The sequence below is a fragment of the Limanda limanda genome, chromosome 7 (assembly GCF_963576545.1).
Source record: "Limanda limanda chromosome 7, fLimLim1.1, whole genome shotgun sequence".
Taxonomy (NCBI): Eukaryota; Metazoa; Chordata; class Actinopteri; order Pleuronectiformes; family Pleuronectidae; genus Limanda; species Limanda limanda.
The window spans coordinates 7281688-7307137 of NC_083642.1; the positions used below are offsets into that span (position 1 = coordinate 7281688).

Here is a 25450-nt window from a genome sequence, read left to right on the forward strand (position 1 = left end):
ATGTGCAAATGTTGAGCATTGTTATGTCATGTGACAGCATATTGGTGTGGGAGTATCAGCCAGTACCTTTTCTGCTGATTGTGAGGTCCCGAAGAAGATGGGGATGAAGGCAAGCCACACGATGCAGGTGGTGTACATGGTGAAGCCGATGGGCTTGGCCTCGTTGAATGTCTCGGGAACCCCTCTGGTTTTGATGGCGTAAACCGTGCAGGTGACCATCAGCAGCATGCTGAAAGCCAGCAGACAGATGAGGGACAGGTCGGATATATCACATTTCAGAAGACCACGGGCCATTACAGGATTGGTGGTACGCTGGTCCTGGTAGTCGATGATGGCTTGTGACGGGTCAACACCGAACCAGATGCACACTCCGAGGAGCTGCACTGATATCAGGCTGAAAGTGATGACTAACTGGGACGCCGGGGAGATGAATCGAGGGGCACTGACCGACATCTTGCCCTGCTCAAAAATCCTGTAGATCCGATTTGTCTTGGTAAGCAGTGCTGCATAGCTTATACTCATACCCAGGCCGAGGAAAATCCTTCGCAGTGAGCATATTACCACATCAGGAGTGGAGATCATGAGGAATGTTGTGGCGTAGCACAGAAAAATACCCGTCAGCAGCACGTAGCTCAGCTCTCGACCCGATGCCTTAACAATGGGTGTGTCATTGTAGCGTATAAAGGTGGCGACCACAAACATCGTGGCCATGATGCCGAAGACGGAGATTAGGACAGGGATGACTGCCCAGGGGGAGCTCCACTCCAGCTTAACAATGGGAATGGGATCACAGCCAGTGTGGTTGTTGTTAGGCCGCAAATCAAAACGGCACATCTTGCATGTGTAAGTGTCGGCCTGGTACTGGTACCCGTCACAATTCTCGCAGTGCCAACAACATGGAATTCCCTTGACTGTCTTCTTGCGCTGGCCAGCACGGCAAGGTTGGCTGCAAACAGAGGAGGGGACTTCTTGTGTTCCACCCGGCCACTGCATCCTACTGGTCTGCAGGGGAAATTATGAGACAGGACATGGTTTTGTGGAATTTCAACATATCAACAACATTACTAAAGTAAAACCTGAAAAAAACTAATCAAAATTAAAAAGCACAATTAAAAAAGCATCAAACAAACCTCCAAGGGCCGGTGTAGTAACTCACTTTGTTGCATATTGTTGTGTTATGTATACACAATTCAAAACATAATAAATCCAATTCAATTAAGACTTGTTAGAAGGGAATGAACAAACTGTAAATAGCATATCCACCTAATGAAAGTGGAGTTTTCTTTGGTAATACAGCTCACTGAATTATAGCTCAACAGGAGATAACTGCTGTTTAATTGCTTTGAATGTTTCACAACGTTGGGTAAATAGAGTCGAGCATTATGGCTCTGCAGTGTCAACACAGTGCAATCTGGTATCATGTGCTTGTGCTGTTGCATGGAGCCTATTAATTGTCATTACAAAATAGTTAGCTGAAGACCTTATTAAATGAATTAGGTCTAGATATGGAGTATTTGTTATTCAAACCAATTTCTGGATGATAACTTTTGTGGTTTAAAATATCTTCATATGTATTTCTTGACGTCAGTGCCATGCATGTTGAGGTCAGTGGATCTGAGTGCAGCAGTAACTCAGGACCTTCACGTCTACAATAACCTATTACTGTACCTGCAGTATGCGCATTAACAAAATAAGAAATGCCCGGGGTTCATGTATAAATGATGCTAACAATGAAAATAATACATGAGCTTTGTTTCTCAACATTGTTTCAAACATTGCTTCTCACAAAGTTGGAAACTAAGCAGTTTTGATGGTAACACATGCAACGCTGCAGATTCTGTTTTCCATGCGGATATGTTTAAGAGGAAACTGCTTAAATCTACTCCTAATGTATAAATAAGGTTAATGCAGCAATTCCATTGTTGACTAAATATGCATTTTCAGTGGAAATGCTTTGAAATACTCTCCGACACTTTCTGCATTGACCTAAAGCTTTTGTTGGCCTGTGTGTTTACACATTGTAAAGGCGACGAGGCAGAGGAGGATTTATTATTAATATAATGCTGTCGGCTGCTGCCCTGTAAAACCCGACATAAGGAAGATGCATTCTGCATAATGTTTGATAACAGTGATAAGTTTTGAGAAGGTGAATACCCTCTACTGTGTGTAGCAGTATAAGCTTAGCTGTAAATGTCACATAACTGTTGCCCATCAACAGATGGCTTTGGCGCTGTAGAAGGAAGATAAATTCAAATGTAAAGTATATTTTGAAACTCATGTATGGTGAACTTAGTTGTAGTTTGTTCTTGTGATTACGTGTGACAAGCGTTCCTTGTCTTTCTTGCATGTTAAATTAATTACTAACAAAATGCTTAATGTCCAAATATAGGACCAATATAAACATTTTTTTTGCTCTCGATGAAAACCCCAAAGTTTAACCCTCCACACACATTTGAACTAATACTTAGAAAAACCCGTACGTCTAAGTAGAGCTTATCCGTCCACCGGCCGATGGTCTTGTACTCTGTGTTGTTATTTTCCATCTGGTACTGGAAGATCTCATAGCGACCCGGAGCGTCTCCATTCACGTTGAAGACCACTGGTGTGCCGGCAATTCCTAGAGACAAAAACAAGAAAAAGAGGTTAGAAATGTCTAAATCTAAAACCTAGTAAAAACTCCCTCTCTTATTCTCACAATGCCCTGAGATGAAACAAGGCTGCAGAAGGGACCTCAAGCCAATGCTGTTAGTGTTAATGATGTTAGCCGAATAGATGTTGACAGCCATGTCGTCCTGGTCCTTTGAGGCGGGCCAGGGCAGCTGTCTGTTCCTGTTCCCACATCATTTCACACTCCTTCATTGTGCTTATTGCCTCATTGCTTGTTATCCGCAAGGTCCCCCACTCAGAGTGCTAACGAATGACGGCATTGGTTTTGATGACCACTTTGAGGTCTCTCTCATCCCTCTGCTTCCTGTTTCTGTCTGATTCAGAGACGACCCACAACTCCCCCTCCTCCGCTGCACAGCTTGGTTTAAAATTGTGGTGTGAGGGGTTTTGCAGATTTAGTGATGGGAGGCTACCATAGTGTTTGCTTTTAACAAATTTGCTTTCGCTTCCTTAATGCAATCCCCTAATATTCAGCAATTCTGAGGCTTGTTGAAGTGTGTGCGGGGGGGAAGTTAAGTTGATGTAGTGTTGAATGGATTCTGCTGCTCCATCAAATGTATAAGACTCTGTTTTACTGCAACAGAAAGAAGATATGCATCACGCCCATAAACTTTACTTGGTGTTTTCAACCTCTTGCACTTCAGGAGAGAGTTGCACATATTTTACACATAATGACAACTCTCTCTCTCCACTGTATGAGAATGAACAGAATTATTTATTCTCTTTAATTGTTCACAGTATAAATTAATGTTCATTTTTTTAACCCGTGAGTCGGAGTTGAGAACGTGTGCGTCAGACTTTAAGACCATACTTATTTTTCTCCTCCGAAAACTTCTTTGTGTGTGTGTGTGTGTGTGTGTCAAAGGTCTGATTAAAACCCATAGGAGATAATTGCTTGAGCACAATCCTGCTGCATTATCTAGAGGGCACGTCAAGACAACAACAGGCAGTCGTGTAATTATGAAGATTTTCTCGCCTATCTCAGCAATACAGAGAATCGAGTGGGATGTATTTCCCAACTAATTTGATTGCCTTAATTGATTAGTTTCACCTCCTTAACTTGCAGGAAAGCATTTCTGTTTTCATGCACACTCGGCGGATATTAAGAAACTGCCTGTTTAATAACCAGTTCATATTTTTGTAATAAATGTTGCATAAGAACGCTCGGCCATGAAAAATAAAGATCTGATGACTTCAGCTCTTCGCAAATGTTCTGAAGACGATGGGGTCACATCAGAATACTATGTTATCTCCATATTAAAACTAAGTATATAACATTCTTCATGGTATTAAATCTTCGGTTTTAGTAAATAGTCTGCTCATTCCAAACCTGTCCATGCATCTCTTGATTTGATGGCTTGTTTGTTGAAGACTGACTCACATTTGAAGCTGTGCTTTGCTTCTCTTAAGAATTTGTAACTTGTTTAAACAAAACAGTAATTTTCAGGATGTCACTGTTGCAGATAAACATGAATATTCATTACACTCCATTAAGCACTTCCCGAAAGCGATGAGAAATGTGATGAATTTACACATGTTGAATGAAAACTGATCAAAATAAGACACTGATTTTTAATGCTGAACTTAAAAAGTGTGGGTGGCTTCAGTTATCTGGCTGAGGGAATTTGCTTAAAGAAAATACAATTACAAAACTGTCTCGATAAATGTAAAGCATTCATTTAAAATAAAGGTTCGGAGATTTCAGACATTGTATTTCATTTATACTATGAATGGAGGCTGAGCCTTACATGGTTATCAGTGATTCAATAGGGAAGAGTTGAGAGCCATTTCTGGGGTTGATTAAATATCAAAGTTTTATGTTACTGATCTAAAGAATGGTTTAGGCTATCAATAATTGCTGTACTGACTAAATTCTTCGTAAAACAAACTCAGGAGAAAATGGCACCATGCAATGTCATCTACAATATCTGGAGTGCTTGGGTGTCCTCTTTCCTTTACTCAGCATGGACATACTATAGACAATTCCCAGAATACACTGGGATCATGTCGAGTTTCCTGCTGTTTTCCTATGAACCTTTTAAATTCTCCATCCCCTTTGAGCCAAACGACTCTTAAAAGCACGACTATGCCGGTAATGTGTAGCATTGATTTTCTAGCCATCCCTGTTGTAACCCCAATGGCTTCACTGCTGACGAGCCTTCCAGTAAAATAAGGCTTGAACATGAAAAAGGGGAATGCATAAAGACTTTAACTCTATAAGATAAAGTGTTTATACAGTGTTTTCAGATTAAAGCTTTACTCATATTAAATTGATCCAAATTGTCAAACCAAAGCAGATATGACTGGAAAACAACTCCAAACTTTTCCCTTTTATTTAACACAAATGATAACTGACCCGTTTACATAGTAATAAGCTCGCCCAGGAACAGGTAAACAATGTTAAGACTTTGGAGATGTGGCCTTCAGTAGAACACTAGCGCTGCAATTTTTCTTTCAATATCTATTCGCTATAAAGAGGATGTGCTGCAGACCTTAGTGTCAAGTCTACCTTTATTATCCCCAAAAAGAAAGGTTATGTTGAGTACATTAAAAACATCCTGATAGTATTGTTTGCAATGTTCTGCAGCTGCCCACCCCTACTGTGGCTCTGCAGAGGCACAGCCCTTTACTGAATATCAAGTCCACCCAACTAGGCATCACAATATAGTGTTTGTTATTGTCTTGTGATAAAGTATCTGGATTTAATAACACAGGGATTTGTCTGACAGTAACAGTTATCATCAGAGATGCTTTCCCCTTAAACGTTGACCAACCAGACCAACTCTGACCAACCAGTAGCTGTTGTTAGTCTGGAACGTTTCTTTCTTTCCAACACTCCAGCACTTGCAGCAGTGGGAAAGTATTTGTTTATCCTAAAGCTCCCGTTCTTTCCCTCATTTACTGTCAGTTACTCCCACCATGTACTTGCAACTTTCCCTCACACGATATCCCACTGTGTAACTGCCGTACAATTAAATGCTGTATAATCATCTGTGATGGTGGAGCAGGGGTAAGACTGTGTAACTCCTCTTGTTGCATTCTGCTTGATTATTTGGACACTATGACCCTCTACTCCTCTGACGTACAATTATATCTGCTAATACTGACCTATGTCAAACCCTGTGTGGCGTACATTCTCATTACGTGTTCTAGCCAGATGATTAAATTCATACCCATGGGCTCCTTATGTATGGATCTTTTCTTGTACATATAAGCCTGTAATTAAGTTTCATGTGCATCTTACTTCCTGCTATTGTATGTTATGTCGCTTTTGTAAAATCATGTATTTTTAGACTTAAGCCTAATGATTATAAATATCAGGTTTTTTTTACCCTTTCTGAATATTCTATCATGTTCATTACCTTCAACACTTTATCATTTATGATGCTCTCCAGAAGTAAGTAGCAAAAGCATATACACTTAGACAAATTGCTGAAAAAGTATATTATCTGGTCAGAATATATATACACCACATCAGTGCTTTATTTACATGCAGAAAGAGTCCCATTAGTCTTTCTCTGTTAGTTTGATGGAATAAGGTCCTCTTTATACAGTTGACTTAGAGAATACAAGTGTCACAGTTATGGGACCTTGTATAACTGCAAACTCTCTCTGTCAACACTAAAGGATTGAATTTCAGTTTACATTGGATAACTACTGGCAAACTACTGATGCCTTTTGCTGCTGCTGTCTTGTATCTTCTTCCTCTCTTTCCCATGATCAATTTTTTAACTCGGCAGCCAGCACACTTAAAGCAGATGATCTTTTGCGTGGGCAATTCAATGCTGACAAGATAAGGCGGGAAATCTCACAAAGCCCAGTTCCTGCACATCATCAGTGATGATAAACCACGCTGTTCTGCTGCTGATTGTCAACCCCTCCTACAGATCTCAGCGCCCTATACTTGCTGGGAGTACTTTACATTCAGTAGGCTGATAATTGGAGACCATTGTACACTGACAAAGCCTCTGCATGGGTTGCGAGTCCAAAATAGGATACACAAGCAGCTTCAGATAACACCACACAGATGAACAACTTGTACTTCATATAGGGTAAATAGACACATGCGGCTATGAGCCTGTGATATACCAACCTGTGAAGTTGACATCGCGGATGTACTTGAGCAGCAGTGTGCCATTTATGGAATCCATCTTGGAGCAGAGGCCCACTTTTCCAGGACAGAGGTCTTTGTGCATGTTGTGTAGAGCGTGGGCCATGGAATACACAGCGTCAATCACAAACTGGACCTTCCCCTCCTGCTCATAAGACGAATCTTTCCCGATCCGCTCGTGATCTGAAAAAAATTAAATAAACATAATCCAACATGAATATTAGAAATGATGAAGATTCTCCCACAAAGCACTGACATGACTAATCCATAAACACTTGAGGACATATGATCGCTTATTTGGTAAAACTCATATGTAATCACACGCTGTTTTTCACTGGCAATCACAACCAGAATATTTTTGAAATGGAAGACAATATAATAACCCTCACAACAAAAAAGCTGTTCCACAATCAGTAAAAAATTTAAGAAATAAAAGACGTGTGTAAAATCAAGCAAATCATAGCCTTTCAAGAGACATGATTACTCAATTGTGAACTCTTTTTTCACCCACCATATTTAATTTATTTACTGATTGAGACATTGCATGGTGCCTGTTATCTGCACCATTATATCTGCTAATTATAAGCTATTTCTTGTAGACATCAATCACAGAATCTCTCTCTACAAAATACAAAATGGCCTCATGTGCAGCCCCTCTCATTATAGTGCACAGATCACAGATTAGACACAAGATTGTTCAGCACGATTCTTTTGGTTCATGTATTCTAAAATGCCTGATAGCACCACATGGCTCCATGAAACCAGGAAATCGGTCTGTCAATGCAAACGTAGATTGGCGATGTTGCTTAGGAACAGTCTTATGAGTGCGCTCGGGTCTCGTTTGTATGATCTCCTTGAGTAAGTCACGTGCTCATTCATCAATCAAGGGCAGAGAGTGTGATGGACCGGGGGAGGAGGAGTGGAAGACACAACAAGACAGGCCCAATCATTCCGCAGCATTAATGTAATTAGTTATGACAGGTGTACATTAATTGTGGCTGAGGTTGATCTAATGCTTTGAAAATGTGTTAATTGCCAATCCAGGTTTCAATTAGCAGCCTTATCTCTTTTATTTGCCAATTCCCGAACAGATAAGCTGAGCAGAAAGACACTTTAACTGCTTTAAGTAAAATCTGTTGACGGCAGCTTGTTCGCTTTGCTTTTTAACTTAGGAACTGCTGATAATTAAGGAATTGTCCTTGAGTTATTTGCCAATAGAACAAGCAGATGAACGTAACAAATAACTTTAATTAGTATGCAACGACAGCTTCCTGTGTCCTTAAAAAACTAATTTGAGTTTTTTAATTTCATTATTTGATCTCGAAATACCCAAAAAGTTAAGAGCATTAGCAAAACGTGAACAGACCAACTTTTCACAGATTTCTGACTTTGTTTTATCACAGACTTCAGTGGTGGTACAGCTGTGATGGAGAGGGTTGAGTAAACACTCCACATGCGCGCTGCTTTGAGCATTTTTTATTTATAACCCATTTCAACACTGCCATTCTTAATTCTTGTGTGCTGCTAATTTCCCTCTTGCTTTATGAATGAAACAAAAGATTCCAGACTGAGTCTTACAATCTGAAATTAGTGGTCTAACACCAAGTGGTTTTGGATTGGCAGTAAATTGGAGATTGTAGTTTGGTGATGTTAACTTCCTCTAGATCAACAGGGTTTTTTTTAGGACTGGAGGTAAACAACCCAGACAAAAGACACTTAAATGATTTGTGTCTGAAGAGGATTTCATAAGAAAGGAGAGGGCATGAGGTCAAGATGCATTATGGTCGACCCTGGATTTGTGGCTAGGTCAAACTGTTCAGTGACAGGAGAGAAGGTGGAAAACGAGCTTACACAGAGGGGAGAGGGGCTGGTGATAATGTACATTTTTATGGATTTGTCATGTAACCATAAAACTCATAGCAGAGTTTTATAGAGGCTTCAAAATTGTTTAGCCGGTTGAAGTAGCTTATTGATGGTTTGTGAAATGACTCTGGGGTTATCTCAGCCGTTTGCAACTGTTGTAGAAAAGCAGGTCCTCTTAGCCTTGTTCAGAGTTAAAGTCACAACTCCTGCCGTAATCCTCTATTTGGATTGGCGACCAGTGGCCTTGAAATTTGATGGTTAACTATTGAACAGTATGGAAGAAGGACACATTGCATGTTTGCGAAAGTAATGCAAGACTAGGAGTTTATGTAATCATATGTGCCCTCTTTCTCCTCTCCATTTGAGCAAGTATGTTTTCATATGTTTTTTTTATGTGGTAGCCTGAATGTTTTCTATTAGCCATCTCGGTGGCGTGTTTATGTATCACCGGCCACCTCGGAACACCACACACACTCTGGCCCAAGTGCACAGATTGGGTGCGTGTTCGTGTGGCTACATCCGCTAGCATCGCCACTTACGTTAGCGGACTATTAGGCTTAAAACTTTGTGTATTTGACGCCGTTCGGACACTTGGATGACACCACACAAGCAATATTTCTGTTTTATTACTTCTGAAGAAGAGGTCACTTTGGCTGAAACACTGTTTGTGGACTCAAACACTTCAGCCACCCCTCCATCGGCATAGTGGTGAGTAGATAATGAGTGTATTTCAAATGTTTACGTGCACTATCCCTTTGGAAATGACTTGAATGTCATTCTGAACAGTAGGTAATGTCAATAACACGAGGTTCAAAAGGAGAAAAAGGTGTTTTTCAGGCGGTTTCCTAATAACTTCAGCTTGTGTAAAGAGAAGCACTACACAAGGCAATGTGAAGAGTGACTCAAGATCAGATAACAAAAACACACAACATGGAGTAGTTGATAAAGGAGAATAGTGTTTTGTAAAATGTCCGATGCAGGAATTTCTTATCTCGACAGAGAGACTAGGTTTTAACAAGTGCTGGCTTTAAACAGATGAATAGTATTTGTGTTGTTGTTATCTACTGTATGTACTCCTCAGTATTTTCTCACTTCTAAGAAGCAATTCAACATCAGTGACACAACTCTGAAGGATTTAAAGAGCTTCAATATTGACAGTTATTCTACAAATGTGTGCTACAGGCAAAGAAAAGCTTGAATAGAAAGGCCGCGGTATTTTTTTCTCTTTTAATCTATTTCACACACACATTTGTCTAATTAATGAAAGGATGAAGCTCAGCGGGCTGCCAGCCAGAAGGCCTGTGTAGATGCAGGTTTCATTTATAGCTCCAGTTTCCCCACATAGTCCAAATCCTGCAACTCCTGCAGATCAGAGGGTTCCGAACCCTTTCAGCACTGACAAATTTCTATCTAGTTTGATAAATATTTGATATCCAAAAGGTCAAAGGTCGAATTCTCTCTGACATCCTAATTTTTCTTGCCATTATTTACCAAATGTGGAGACTGTGGCAATTCTCTTGTGTAGTTCGACAGTTTGGCAGAGGCACAAAACAGCAAAGTGGTAACTGGACCTTCCCCTGTTTCTCATAAAAACTTGGGAGATTGAAACGGAGGGTAACATGACTTGTTTCCAACATTCCACCTCATACATATACTGTATGTTTAATGACTTTTTCCCCAACCTGGCTCCATTGGCTGATCAATAGAGAAAGCACAGTAATTGAAGGCTGCAGGAAGGTTAGTCAACAGTGCAAAACAAGCATTGAACTGAATGAAGATGAAACCTTGCCACTGTATCTATTTATAAGGACTCCAGGAGTTTTCATCAGGGCAACCTTGAGATCCTGAAAGAATGCACTGATCAAGAAGGCTGTATGTTCTCGGCTCAATATTCCTTTGAATGGAGGAAAATTGTTTCGTTTTGGCCTCAGGTGCAAAGTAATAGTTATAGTAATATAAAGTAATATAGTAATAATTCGAGCACACTGTGACTTCTTTCTTTACGGTGCTAAAAATGATAGGTTACCTGCCCAATAATGTGCTTTGATGATAGAGTACACTGGATGGTTCTGTTAGTCTGGATTAGGCTTAATTCAATGGAACAAAACAGTTGACCCACATTTTAGAACAATGCATGATGCAGTGTTCACAAATTATTAGCTTCCAATATTCACTGTTTTTTTCATGTTACCCCCTTCTCCGTTTTCCTAATGTTGCCTATATATTTATATAATATATATATATATATCCAGAAATAAGTACATATGTTAACATATATGCATATCTTTTACTCATTATTAGTGCTCTAAATTATGAATCCATGGAAAACAATGTAATGTACATCAAAATGAAAGCTATAGGAAAATATTTGAGTATTTTCATGTATATAAATGCCAGTTTTGTAGACGTATTGTTGCAAGTAAATTTGAAACAAAGTTATATATAATTATTTTTCTTTTAAACTCATTGTATCTTGTCTAAATAGCGGAAAACATACAGTAATGTAGTGTTTCTAAAGTAACAGTAACAGTTTCTAAAGTAACAGCTCAAACCTTGTCTGACAACCACTGCACCCCCCCCCCCCACCACCCATTGTCTTCATCTAATTAAGAAGTTTGATTAATATAACTCAGGAGACGGGAATAGACCACAGTGCTTGACATCGCCTGTCATCAGACACGGTCGATCAGATGAAATAAACCCACTGTTGCAGCCGTGAGCTGTGGAAAACAATTCAGTTTTTCTTGCTGTAACTAAAATGATCTAAAGGAAACATGCATGTACGTCTAGGTAAGAAACTGGGGATAGCAAATTACTTTTAAATGGGACACCCCCCTCCGCTTTCATACAGAGTAATTATTCCAAACCATTGCAGGTCAATAATAATTTCTGCTCAGAGGAGGAAACATCCTTTTGTTCTTTTCATTGCGTCGTCTCTCCAGGGAATCAAAGAGCTGTCGAACACTGCTTAATTGCACGTGGTGTCCTTGATGTTTTCAGTGAGCAGTGGGCGTCAGACAATCGAGCAGGCATTTGCTCGTGTGTGGTAGCCTTGATGACTCATGTCTGCAGAGACGCAAAGCACCGGAGTGACTCAAGCCGGTTTGCTTCACTCCAGCCGAGCCTCGACGTGCGCTGGAGTGACGTCAACAAGAAGCATCGCGTCTGCTGAGGATCTGGTCTTTGCCAGCGGCGCAGGAAGACAGCAAATTCCACTAAATACTGCATGAAATGACTGTTGTCAAACCCTCTTGTCAGTAATCTATTCCCTGTTATGCTTCATATTTTAGGAGGCAAATTAAAATAATGCTTTTGGAAATATTTTTTGCGGAAAAGAAGATTAAAGCTGTGTCATGTTCTTGTGGAACAACATTCTCGACATGGTGCATTTGAAGAGTTGTGTTTGTCAGTTAAAGCCAAAATAATTGTGACTGATGTGTCCGCTCTGTTCACTAATTACAAAAGACAAGATAAGATAACTCTATTAATGAGAATCTCATGATAATGTGCAATATCTTTCTTATTACCGGTTTGTCTCTTGTCTCTCAGATTTAAGATTTAATAGATTTTAAGCAGCCCACATTCAAGATTCATTCAACTGAATTTCTAATACACCTTTGTCATATCAGTCCCTGTAACCTGGAATTTCTGGTGTTCTCACTTATTCTGCCATTATAAAACAAAGGCAGTGGCTTTTACAGGCCTGAATTTCATAATTTTATGGGTAAGGCCACACCACAAAACGATTTATCAGGATTGTGTTTCATTGCATGTCAAGTATTTTGTCTTATTTGTTCTCCAACTTGTTAAATCTTTCTTCCCTCAGCTCAGCTGATATTGTCATAATTCATTGTCAGTAGTTTCCTGCTCACTCACAGCTCTGCAGCGCTGCCATACCAGGATGAGTTAGATTTTGTCTGCTGGCTGGCTCGCTGCTGGATTTGTGTCCACCTGTCCTCATAAATATCCTGGTTTTTCTGCAGTTCCTACCAGGCCGGAAATCAAACTCAGTACTGATGCCCAGGTCAAAGTTTTTTATCACCCGCTCTCAGCGATTTGTTGTGATTGTCAACCCATAATATTCGACCCCCAAAGACATGCCTTAATCTACGAGCCTGACCTGCTACTCCTGCTTTAAAATATAATTTATTCCTTGAACTTTTCTCTAAAAGAGTCTTTCACATCAACATTCACAGCCTCCTCTTTCTGAGTTAAAAACTTGAGGTGAACCCTCATCAACACTCTAAAACACGGATATCGACCAAAACCGAATTGATAATAAAGCTTCTGATGAGACAGGCCGGGCTTATATTACAAATCAAAGTCTGGGTGCTTAGATCTGTTCAGGGCTACTTTATATTTTTTGGTAATGTGGTGGATTATTGACCACAAGCACATTAAAGCACCTGCTGTTTGTGTGTGTGTGAGTGTGTGTGTGTGTGTGTGTGTGGCTCTGAGAAAGAGAGAGAGCGAGGTGAAGGAGGGGAGGATATCAGCCTCGACTTACTTCTAACACAACACCTACTGCACGCAATGTTTCTGTAAGTTATTTATAACAGCCTGAGCGCTGCTGTGTCACTTTTGAAGCTGCCCCGCCCCCATGTGTTTCTCTATGAAGCCGACTCAAGAGAGGACTTTTAAGTGATGTATACTGTATGTGTGAAGAATTAAAGTATGTTATGACCTTCGTTCAGTTACTCCTCAGAGCGTTTTTCGCTACATTCTGGGAAAATCCATAGAGTACGATCATGACGTGTGAGTCGGGTACGTAGGACGATTTCAGTCTGAAACTACAAAGTCCACCTTGTCCTCTAGGGCAGCAAACACAATACCAAGGGAAAGGGTGCAGGAATGGGATGTGAATTATACATCTGCACTCAGTGTTGTTTTTTCTTGCTATCTGAGTCAGATACTCTTTAATATCTCAGTTCTGGAAGACGATCTGTTACTACCTGGTTGTAAAAGCACATAAATCAAAGGCCAGTGACTTGTAACGTGTGATAAAAAGCTTTGATTTCACTCAAACAAAATAATTACATGCCCATCTCATCATGTTAGAATATTACTCTAAGCTCCATAGTGTTTGATTAGTCTTCCTTAGAATACTTATATTATTAAAAAAAATTACTTGTCTTATTAAAAATGGGTTTTGCCTCGAAATGTGTTTGTCGCACATTACCTGATCCACTTTACATGGTTTATACAGTAGTAATGTGACTAGAAAGGACCATTTGTGGCGACAGGGAAGGATTGTGCTTGAATGAGGAATAATGGGAGGAAAGTCACAGAAAGCTTTGAGTGATGTGTTTGCATCTCGTGCCTGTAAAGATTTACTGTGCCCTGGAGGCGCTGCAACAATTTAGCTCAAGAGCAGCCACCATGACAACTGATGGATGCAGAAATCATTCAGGATTATGTGTTGTCCTGAAACCAGCAAGTGTTGATTGTTGCAAACATCTCTGTTCTACCAAGGGACACATTGTTGTAGAGAGAGTTGGCAATAAATCTCTGCTTAATTGGTGAGCTTTCCATTCTACCAATTTAGTGCTTCCTAGATGGTATTTGTGGACATTTTATCTTACATCAGCGAGATCACAAAGTCGGGAGATAGAATAATATGTGATCGACTGGGTTAGAGAGTTTTGTGATTAATAAATAATTCATTATTTACAGAGCTGTCAACGCAGAGAGCCTCATTCTCTCTATTCTGTGTCACGATGACCAAAAAAGAGTCAGTCACAACTAATGTGCTGCAAGTACAGCGTCAGTTCTAAACCCCTCAAACAGCAGTAAATTCATCTCATATGAACCATATAACATTAAATTATCACCATTATATTTCAACAATACTCAATGGAGTTTGAGGAAATGATTAAAGGTGCACGGGCAAAATTACTAAAGGAGAATTAGTTTCTCAAATGTTTGCATTTAATTGTATTTTAACATATTCCTTGCTTTGTGTCAGCAAGTTAAAGTATTTCTCTGGTGAGTTTTCCTAAATTATTACTATTATTATTGTGCCTGGTATGTTGCAGTCAATCTAAAAATTCATTTTAAATCCTTTAACTTAAAATGTTGCAGAAAAAACAAAATATCTAATGAAGTCTGAAGGGAATCATTTAATAATGTTATTGACTGGTGACCTATCCAGGGTGTAGCACATTTTAAAACACTGTTACACCACGGTTGCCTTAGAGTTAATATTAAGACATTCAATAAGGCAGTGGTCGGAGCTGTAGGGGGCGTGGCTTCATCAGAGGGTGTGTGAGGGTTCAGGAGGAGACGTTGCACGACCAGGTCTCAGTTCAGCGTGAGCAACCATGTCGAGTTGGTATTCGGAGTGAACAGATCAGAGCAGCTGCCATCAGTGTCTCTCTGTGGATACCTGCGCTGGGTTAGCAGCTTTACTGTGATAGGCTCTCCTGCTGTGCGTGTGTGTGGAGGCGGGGTTGAGTGTGAGCTCATGGCCATGTGTTTTATTGTGATTAACGCAACTCTTTGTCAGCCCTAAATAGCTTGTTAATCTGTGAATATAACCCAGTTAACGGCGTGCCCATGTGTTGTTTTTATTGCCACTGCAGAGGAATAAATCTTGTCATTTTTCCTAAAAAATAAGAAAAGACCAATAAAACTACGGGAGCTTTCCCCAAACTAATGTGCTCTCATCCTGATGCTTCTAAAAGCTGTTTAGCTGAAGTTGCCTCTCAGTAGATACCAGGTTACTGCAGATAATAAACTGTCGGTTAATTGCAAACTTGTTTTGGTAATTAACATTTTAAGTGTCTTTGTTATTCACAGTGCTTATGCTTAACGTTATCCCAAACTGTGGGCTTATAACGTTTACTTGACAGAAAGTGTTGATCACTTAGTAGTTATTTTATGACTTAATATTTAGTAGAATTTAAATTACAATGGTAGGTTTCATAGTTGGTGTATAATCGTCGGATATTTTCTAATAATGGACATGAAAATGCGTTTTGTAAAAGGAAGTTAATCTTTGTGGACTAGACTTTAACACGAGCAGTTTACAGATGAGTAACACAGGCTGATGTTTGTGTTGCACAACACTCACAGATATCAGAGGAAAGCTTCTCCTGGATACTTTACAGTCACAAGCTTAAATCAGGACTACTGTACATGCAGTGTTCCTCTGCCGTGTGGGGGGGCAGACAGACCTTGGGAGATGACTCATTTTAATGACCTTAAAGCTTGTATCTGTTGTGCTGATTGGATTCACTATTGATTAGGTTTTCAAGTGGCGCAGTGTTTTGATTGCTGTTGTCGTCAACTGCAAATTGAAGCAGTTAACAGACAAATAACGAGAACACCCGGGCTGCAACAGGTAATTGATTTAATTGATTATAATCGATTTTAATGGCGACTAATTCAGTAGTCATTTAGCTGGGTCTGTTTTAATACACGGCTCACACTGTAGCTACGTCTCCAGAGACATCTTAATTTTATAGATATCAACAAAATAATTTCCAGTAGTGGTACTCTAATTGTGACTACAAACAATTGTATGTTAGATATTTATAACATCATTCTGACTCGTCAAAACAGTATAATTAATTCTGATAAATAACCTACTCACAACTAAAATTTTCAACATACTTAATTAAATTGTAATTTAACAAGTACTATTCAAACTACTTTCTTGTGTGCATCTTTTAAGCAGAGATCAACGATTCCTTTCAATTATTTAATTCCAGTTTCATATACTGTATGTTCAATTCTGATTCAAGTTCATGATATCTGCAACACCATTCTGAATCGTTCAAACTAAATTTAAGGGATCTTGAATTGGGGCAAATGGAATATATATATATATATATATATATATTGAACTTAAATTATGACTAGTCATAATTAAATTGTAGATATCTAAAACTAGAATTATGGTCATAATTCAGTTGCATATGTCTGTTATACATATGGAATGAGCATTGTACGAGAAGACAAAGTTGCTTTTTTAATCAACTGTTGGAAAGGATTAAGTGGTTATTAAAATAGTTTATCAAAGATTATAGATTATCCAAATAGCGGTTAGAAGCAGCCCTAGGGAACATTTTACCCAGATGAGATTGTGGAGTGTGATTGTTTACCTATAACCAAGTACACACACACATGATGTATTCACAGGAGACCCCTTAATTCTACCAGTCATTGACTGATTGCTTTCCATTGTGCATTGTACAGTGCACCAACCACACCATGGCCATTTCCAATATATGCAAATATACGTGGAAATAAAAATAATTCTGATTCTGAATCTGACATCTTTTCAGGGTTTACTCACTTGTGCATTTTTTGATGCCGGATCCTTTCTTCGCCGCATGTCGACTCAGCTTGCACTGGAAGTTGTTCTCCCAGTACTCTGCAAACCAGATGTTCCTCCGGTTGTTCTCCAATGTTCGGCTGATGAAATAGCGATCGAAACCTGAAAGGAATTGAGGACAGATGTAACTGTATTTGTTGTCAAAAGTAACAAATAAAATAGTCGTGCGCATTCGGTCCGGCTCTTGTCATGAATACCTTTGATGGATTGTCGTTTGGGGAGGATGGTGACGGCGCCCTCAGCCATTTCCTCCTGGTTCAGGATGGGGGTGATCTTTGAGCCCCAGCTGTCCGAGCCCACCCAGATGAAATGTCCTGTTTGATTGGCCTTCTTAGCAGCTTGAAGGAGACGTCTATGGGACAGGAATGGAGAAGGGTGAATAATTGGACCTTTAATAATATTGCGTTTTCAATTATTTTCTAATATAAATCATTGCACATTCAGTAAAATATCATCTTTAACAGAGGGTTTCTACCTATGCACTCAAAAAATGGAAGAGCAGTTGATTTCCTGACAATTAATATGGACAAAGTCGTACTCAGGTAGCTACTTAAGTTGATTTTAAACGCCAAGTTATTCCCAGTGCAGGGAAGTTTCTCTTTGCTGTGGCAGAATTAGACCCTTGCCACATTTGTCCAGGCTTGTTGCCAGTTGGAGTAAGTTTGGGGAGTCGTAAAGAAAAAAAAAACTGCCAGCGAGCTCTGCTACAGCAGCAGTGTAACATCAAGGAGTCTGGAGCACAGCAACATCAAATCTAAACCCGACCACCTGGCACGTGAAGCATTACCAGACATTATATGGCCCCAAAGATGCCAGAGCAATAAATATTAAGCGTCATATTGTGTTGTACACCACATCAGCTTTTTCTTACGTGGTAGATTTTTTAACATCTTATATAAAACTTTGCATTTGCATAAAAAAAGGACGTTATAACCTTGTAAAATAATTACCACCGATTTTTGTAAAATGTGTAGCGGGCTCACAGTGAGTCAGCCGACAAACTTTATGCCTCTTTACCTTATTTTATGACCCCGAGGATTTATGTTGGATTGGTAATGATTCCCCCCCCACCTTTCTGCTCCTGAGAAATTTAGCGAAATGAGAATGTCTTAAGATGCAATTATGCGCTCCATTTAGGAAAAATGAGAGGAATAGATTTTTCCCACCGTCAGGAGATTAAATAACGCAGACATGACTAGATAGTCTGACAAGTCTGGTACAAAAATAACTTGGTGAGAAGTAGTGAAGTGAAGGTGTCGGGGTTGCGGATGGTTCATGGTTGGATGATTCTCTGAGACTTAACAACCAGAGTTTGAGAGTTCAGCTCCTGACACACATTTGGTTCTCGGCTCTTATAGTGAAATTGTAATTATCCTACAGTAAAAGCTCAAGCTTACACAGATGTGTTACTTTGCCACTTGACTTTCTCACATCCAATGTTAATGTAAAATACTCATTAAAGCGTCTGTATTTATGATAACACAATTTATACCTTTGACTTTAGAATTTGTAAATCAATCTTTCAGATGAATAAAATGTTACTTACTAGAAAACCTACTAGTTAACTCCAGCAACATAATTTCACGTAGTGAGGCTTTATATTTGTATTACTATTTGGGTATTACGTTAAGAGGTTCTATTGAAACAGCTCTGCAGCGCTGAAACCCCCCAGGATTTCGGTAATTACTATATCCACACTATTAGCCGTTATCAGGACCGGATTATGTCAATGAGCACTGGGCCTTCTGCCCTGGTCCTCATCACCAGGCCGACCCAAATCTCTGCTTCCTTCCACCAGGAATACACTGGCCTACTAACTGGGTTCCTTGGAAACCCCCCCGCAAAGCCACAACAGTGCTTAATGTGTGGATTCAGGCAGCAGCCAATTCATTAATTCTTAATATAGACGATCTGTCTGAACAGGAGATAATGGATTTAAATTGATACATTTTTGTCCTCACGTGGAAAGCAGGGACACTGTTCTGTCGTAAAATGTGTTCAAATTTAAATAAATGGGGACAGAAGACGGTGTCAAACGGAGGAGGATGAAGCTATTAGTCGGATAGGAAGGACATCGGGGGGGTGGATCCTCTCGAATATGACGCAGCTCAATATAGTACAACAACACAATGATAAAATATGGCTTCAGAATAGACCAGTCAACACTTCTCTGACACAGCCTCAATGAAACATAGCAGTTATATATTAATACCACAGTAAATATACTAATTTAGTAAAAGCATTCATATTTTTCTTAAGCAAAATACACATCAAGTAGCAAAGGAATTCATTATCCGGGATCAATTATTTAGTTTTATGTAATCATGTATATTTTATACATTTAACAGGCAGGCTGTATTTTAATGTTGCAGCTGACATTTAAGTCTTTGTTTCGCATGGAAGTATTGAGTAAGTACGTTTCGGACGGATCAAAGTAAAGTCAGTTGAGAATCTTCTGCAGGTGATGACTGAAGTCGGAAATCTTGGAGACATCAGCAGACGCTATGTATTTTCCCTGGTTGCTTCACACACTTCAGTTATGAGTTCCAGTACTTCAGAAGGAAATGAGTCTGTGAGCGGACGACACTGTTACAATTTTAATTCATTTTAAACACGTAAAAAATGTTTTAGTAAATGGGCAAACTTTGTAAACCAGGAGACTTGATCCCGGTTGCACTCTGTGTCGTGTTCCATTTTTTTTTTTTTTTAAAGCACCTGAAGGCAGCACCATCAGGGAAAATTGTGGAATAACTGTTGTTTGCATTGCAGACGTTGCATTCTGTCATCCTGGTTCTGCTGTAACGCACAGGTCGGCACTTTTGGGTGAACTAGAAACAAATGTCTGCTGATCCAAGGTGTCTGGCTGCGGAGCTGGCGACACCGAACTTGGGCTTTAGTCTAATTATTATAATTATGTTGAAGGACAGAGCCTGAAAAATAAAACACGTATACTTTTGCTCTAACGAGGGCTTTTCCCTTCGCTACCATCGGGTCCTACTATTTGTCTCTCGTCTCTGTATTTACCAAATTCTTCAGCAACGAGGTTAAGTAAATGTGGATACACCCAAATATAAACATATTTGCCATTTATAACTTATAAATATTAACTTACGGGTAGCAGACTGTATTTTAGGAGAAAAGGGCAATTTCATTTTGTTATACACACAGGTGACATGTACGACATTTAAAAAACAGCCTCTGGTAAAGACGTCACTAAACAACATTTATCACGTTAGACATTTGTAAGATTTGCAAACTGCGTCACTTCAACTTATCAGAGGAACATTGACAATATCTGGCAGGTAACTGTTATAACGCAAGTATCCAACAAGAGAAGTGGGAAAAAAGTGATGTTAACAGTGATGTTTAATTGGCAGCAATTAGAATCCCACGTTGCTCACCTGATGTCATCCTCACTGGCGAAGATAATGACCACTCGGGCGTTCGGGTTCTCACTCAACCTGCGAATTATCTTGTCAAACTCTCCAGTTCTCGGCTCACGTGGAATCTTCACCGACTGTGAAATGCACAGGCCACCTAATGGGAAGACAAAAGAAAAACAAAGTTAAAAGGACTTTAAAAAACCTCATATTTTCTATAATACATCTGGACGGATCTCATTAACAGACATTTTAAGTGTGATTCCTCATTAGTGTTTTTCAAGGTCTCGTTTACCCGGAAACATCTGTCTTCTTTTTTTTAACACCTTTTCAATCCTTTGGACTTTTTGGTGATAGATGCAGCATTAAATGTGTACAGGTGCAGTATTTCACAGCATGAGCGATGTGAGGTATTAAAAAAAATCTTTCCTTGGACCACAAGGGGCAGTTTTAAGACCTGGAGACCCATCAATTCAGTTTACGGTGCTGTCAGTGAGACCGGGGGAATTTGGTAGCATTTGGAAGTACATAAACTTTGTAATTGAAAACTGGTTCCATTTGTACTGAGCCATTTTTTCTTATTACACAGACTTGTTTAATTTGGTTCCAGCCTGCAAACTGTTTACTCTATTTCTCATGCTTGTGTCTAAAGAGCGTCCTCAACCATTAAAGAACCTCTGGTATAATTCTTTAGGCAGCGTCCCCATGGTTACCCACAAGTGAAGCCTTTTTAATTCTCTGGGCAACATTTCAGGATAATCGTTTTGTCGCTCTACCAAAATGCCACAGAGAGTACGTTCATGCTAATGAATTTCCCCTCGTGACCCAGAGCAAAGCCGTCCAAAGAGCAGCCAGTGCAGGAATAATACCCCATGATAACTGGACTCTCACCACAAAACAAAGCCTGGCCTCAGCTCAGATATGAATAGAGTTTGGGAAACTGGCAATACGAGTAAAGAAAAGCGGATGCCATTAAATTAACCGGCTTCGTTGCTCATGGGTGTAAAGAGTCACTTCCGGTTAGTTCAGTGAGGGGCTTCAGTCACTGGCCTTGTTTTTTTATTGTTCTGTGGGAGAATTTAATCGCGTTTTTTTTTTATTCAAGGCAGTGGGTTCTCTGTTTCACTGCAGCTTTAAGTTTCGTCTGGTCACGCAGCTCGACCGTTGTGATTTAAACATTCACAACAGGCTGGTTATAGCAGTTCCTTCAAGGGCCGTAGAGTGGAGAGACTAATTTGTTTGTGTTTACTGGCCTTTGTCTTGTTGTTGTGGGGGGTTGTTTTCCTCTGAACTCAGGCAGGACTTATTTAGAGCAAAGATATCTCCCCCAGAAAGGTGAAATAAGTGTACATCCCAGATTTGAGACTCAGAAATTTGATTTTAGATAGATACAATTACACCAATTAAGAACTTCTTGCATTTTTTTATCTAATTTTTTATTTGTACATTTACTCTTTTATTTTCGGTCTTATGTGTTTTACTAAAGAATAAGTGAAATGGAATGTATAATAATATGCAGCATCAGCTTTTCACAGTTCAAACACCTACATGCTCCTGATTGTTGACTCTTTGATTAAACTGAAGCAGAGTTTTATCTGCGTCCCTCTCAGTTCTACTGCCACGACCAACACAGGCACTTGGGAAATTTATCAGCTTCGGCTCTCTGCTCCAAGCGACTCCCTCAAACATTAGATACGATGTCTTTGCATCACTGCTACTTCATACCCCATACCCCCTCCCTCCCCCAACATCTGCTACGTGGGAGCAGAGCACTCATCCCTCACTTCTCTTCTCTCCTCTCATCAGCGGCAGCAGTCGGCTGTGTTGCTGAACCTACAGGGAGGGAACCAGGGGATGAGAACCTAACCTCTGGGAGATGAAGCACATTCAACAAGGCTCTCCAGGGGGCCCCTGTGTAGTAACTCTGTTAGTTGAAGGGTAGACAAAGCTATTTGTTTCGTTGCAGCTGTCTATTAGTTCTATGAGTAGGATGGTCAAACACACAGTATCCTGTCTGGAGGACCCTGATTCAAACCCTTTGACTGAACCAGACACTCAATTCCTGCACCTGCTCCAAGCACTGGAGCTGATCCTGCACCTTTCCACTACAATGTTCACTATATCATATAATTTCATCATATCTGCACAGAGCTAATAAATATGATTTTATTTCCTCTCACAGTCGATTGTTTGCATGCTGTGATACCTGTGACGTTCAGCTGTGAAAGCTGTTAATATGGCCTAAGTGGCTTTTAATTGGTCTTGGTAATTGCAGCCCTTGCTCATTACATATATATTATATTAATTTTAGCTAACTAAATAATTTCCTTTACACAAATCACATTTAAATATCACGCGTGGCTAGATTACATTTTGCCACTGGACACAATCCACTTAAGGACTTTAAGGCTTCCTTCAGATTTAATGGATGATCACCATCTCCTGTTACACTGTCAACACAGGAACATACAGAGAGACAATTAAAAAGCAATTGTTCACCATCGTGTGGCAGCTGAGGAAAAAAAAAACACCATTCGCCTGAATGTTTCTGTCTCCATACTCATACAGCATCTTGTGCTCATTAATTACAGTACATGCATTAAAGTGGCCTAAAAAGGATCTATGCAGATTAATAACCAGTGGCTTGTGTCAAACCAAACTGAAGTACTGGGCTGTGCTTAAAGTCTGGCAAAGAGTAAACGTGTCGTAATTCATTAATCTCTCTGACGACCTGTGTGTTGTGTTTAAGCCAAGTGGGGAAGTGCAAAGTCAAACCAAAGCCTCCTTTATTCTGCTGGAAACTTCACAAGCCGTGTATTCTCCTCCCAACACTCACCCTGTACGACTCTTAACATCCGAGCCGTGTCTAAAAAGCACCTCTAAAAATATCCGTTGCTGAGGAGACTGTGAGCCTCCTCTCCTGCGTCTCCCATTGTCAGCCCAGTCTCTGCGCTCCTAATAGCTCTGAACACTAATATTCCTTCTCTTTCGATGCCTGTGAGAGTGACACTGCTGTCGGAAACGTTAAAATATTTGCTGCCACTGTGGCACAGCTCCCTGCGCTCGGTGAACAGTATTTCAGATGCACACAAAATGCACCCAAGTGGGAGTTGTGGTGGTGAAAGTTCCAGGGATAAAAAATAGCCTCTTTATTGGGACACCTTTCACAGAAATACCTACACAAGCAGGTTTAATCTGCTGGATAATGTTAATAGTATATAAGTGTATATAATTATAATAATAATGTCTCTTTCTTTCTTTTTTTATGAAAACTTCACACTGTAGCTGTTACTCGTAGTGTTACAGTATATTTATTAGGCAACTTTAAATTTCCCATCTGCTTTGACCTTTAATGTAGTTCCATCAATCACCTGATGGTAGCATATATACTCTCTGGCTGCTGAACAGCCGTCAGACGTTCACAGCAGCTACGCTCAGTCAAAGCTGATCACAGTGGCTCATATTATACCAATATTCTTAGAATATCAAAATGAAACAGGGTGATGGGGATGGAGCTAAATAGCGAGATAAGTGACTCTCCACTTCTGATTAAAGGAAACTGCATATGCAGTGATTTATGGAAATCAGTCGATCAGCGCCACGCCATCAAATGGCAACCTGTCCGATGTTTTTCTCCTTTTCATCCAATGCATGCTGGGACACGTTTAGGCCCCCGAGAGGGAGGGAAAATGGATGGGTGTGGGGGGGAATTGATTTTAGGCAAGAAAAACAACAGTTAGAGGTAAAACCCCGACCATCCCTGCTAGCAAAATATTACCTTAGATGGAATTGGAGGAGCGGTGTCTTTTAATATTGGAACATAATATATATTTTTTTTACTTATTGTGTGTTCCTCCTCTTTGCGGGAATACAGCCAAAAGGGAGTGGGAGTGAAATTCTTGGAGGAGAGAGTGAGAGAGAAATCGTTGGGGCAGACTGACCCTGAACGGAAGAGACCCAGGTTCAGTCCCCTGTTTCATCACCCACCCTGCTAACTTGTCCCGGAGCAAGAAACTAAATCCCCCACAGTCCCAGAGGCACTTTTCTGTCACTGCCGCTGTGCGCTGTGCTGGGTTAAGAGGATAAGATGTAATGAAATCCTCCTCAGGGGTTCAATTACTGTATAATATCCCATTATAGTTATTATAGACTGCTGAGTCACAAATAGGGCATTCGGAATTGAGAGCTGGTTCCAGTTTGGAGCGGGAAGTGTCCGGCCTATCGAAATCGTGTTTCTCAGAGCTTAACAATTCCCACATCAATGGAGACTTAAAACAAGAGGAAGACACAGCGTGGCGTCATTTAATGGGAAAAAAGATGATAGTGGTGTTAGTGGTAAGGTCTGTGAAATGGTAAGACCAATGGAGGCTGGAAAAACCTGCAGTTTGCTGAAACATCTTTTTACTCAAATTCCAGTAACAAAACTTAATGAAGACAGGTAAACAGTGGAGCTGGAGTTGTTTGTTTGTTTGTTTGTTTGTGAGCAAGATTAGACCAAATCGACTGAACTGATTTCCACAAATCTTCCTGGAACGATCCAGTACGGATCGGTGGAGAACCCATTAAATGTTGGTGCGGTTCGGAATTTTTTCACTTTCTTGAACATTGCCAAAATTGGGTATTTTTCATTTTTTCCCAGGAAATAATTCATGGATCTTGATGACAGAAAGTCAGGCACATTAAGGGAACTGATTCCTGAGAGTGTGTGAAGTGTGAGGCAGCTTGATTGAATTGAACAGGACTATCGGGCCTTGGCGGAGGATTGTGCAGTTGCATGTAGACCCCCAACATTCCCCAAACTACAAAACTTTATTTATTACAGCAACATTATGAGAACGGCTTGGATCAATCTCACCTGCAACATGGGGAAAACAACACAAATGGACAAATAACATCAATATTTTTGTAGAGATTGAATTTGATTTGAACCAGTAATTGTTCTTGTATTAGATCGGAGAAGATGAATGACCCCAATTTCACCGACATATCCTTGCAGTTTATCTTTATTATACCCATAATCATGTGTGTAAATCGTGTGTGTGTGTGTGTGTTTGGTTGTGTGTGTGTGTGTGTGTGTGTGTGTGTGTGTGT

At 40.0% G+C, this 25450-nt stretch overlaps 1 protein-coding gene across 2 annotated transcripts in view; it reads right to left on the reverse strand.

The window, feature by feature from the left end:
* The window catches only part of LOC133005357 (metabotropic glutamate receptor 4-like), a 110464-nt gene that overhangs the window by 7467 nt on the left and 77547 nt on the right, over positions 1–25450 (reverse strand). Inside the window, exons 3-8 of one of the 2 annotated variants that reach the window (XM_061075013.1) lie at positions 20381–20516; positions 17177–17331; positions 16941–17081; positions 6761–6961; positions 2481–2617; positions 67–1002 (exon numbers count right to left, since the gene is read on the reverse strand). In XM_061075013.1, coding sequence (XP_060930996.1) covers positions 67–1002; positions 2481–2617; positions 6761–6961; positions 16941–17081; positions 17177–17331; positions 20381–20516 — 1706 coding nt within the window. Of the gene's footprint in view, positions 1–66; positions 1003–2474; positions 2618–6760; positions 6962–16940; positions 17082–17176; positions 17332–20380; positions 20517–25450 lie in introns of both variants that reach the window. The other variant, XM_061075014.1, reaches the window with a different exon arrangement.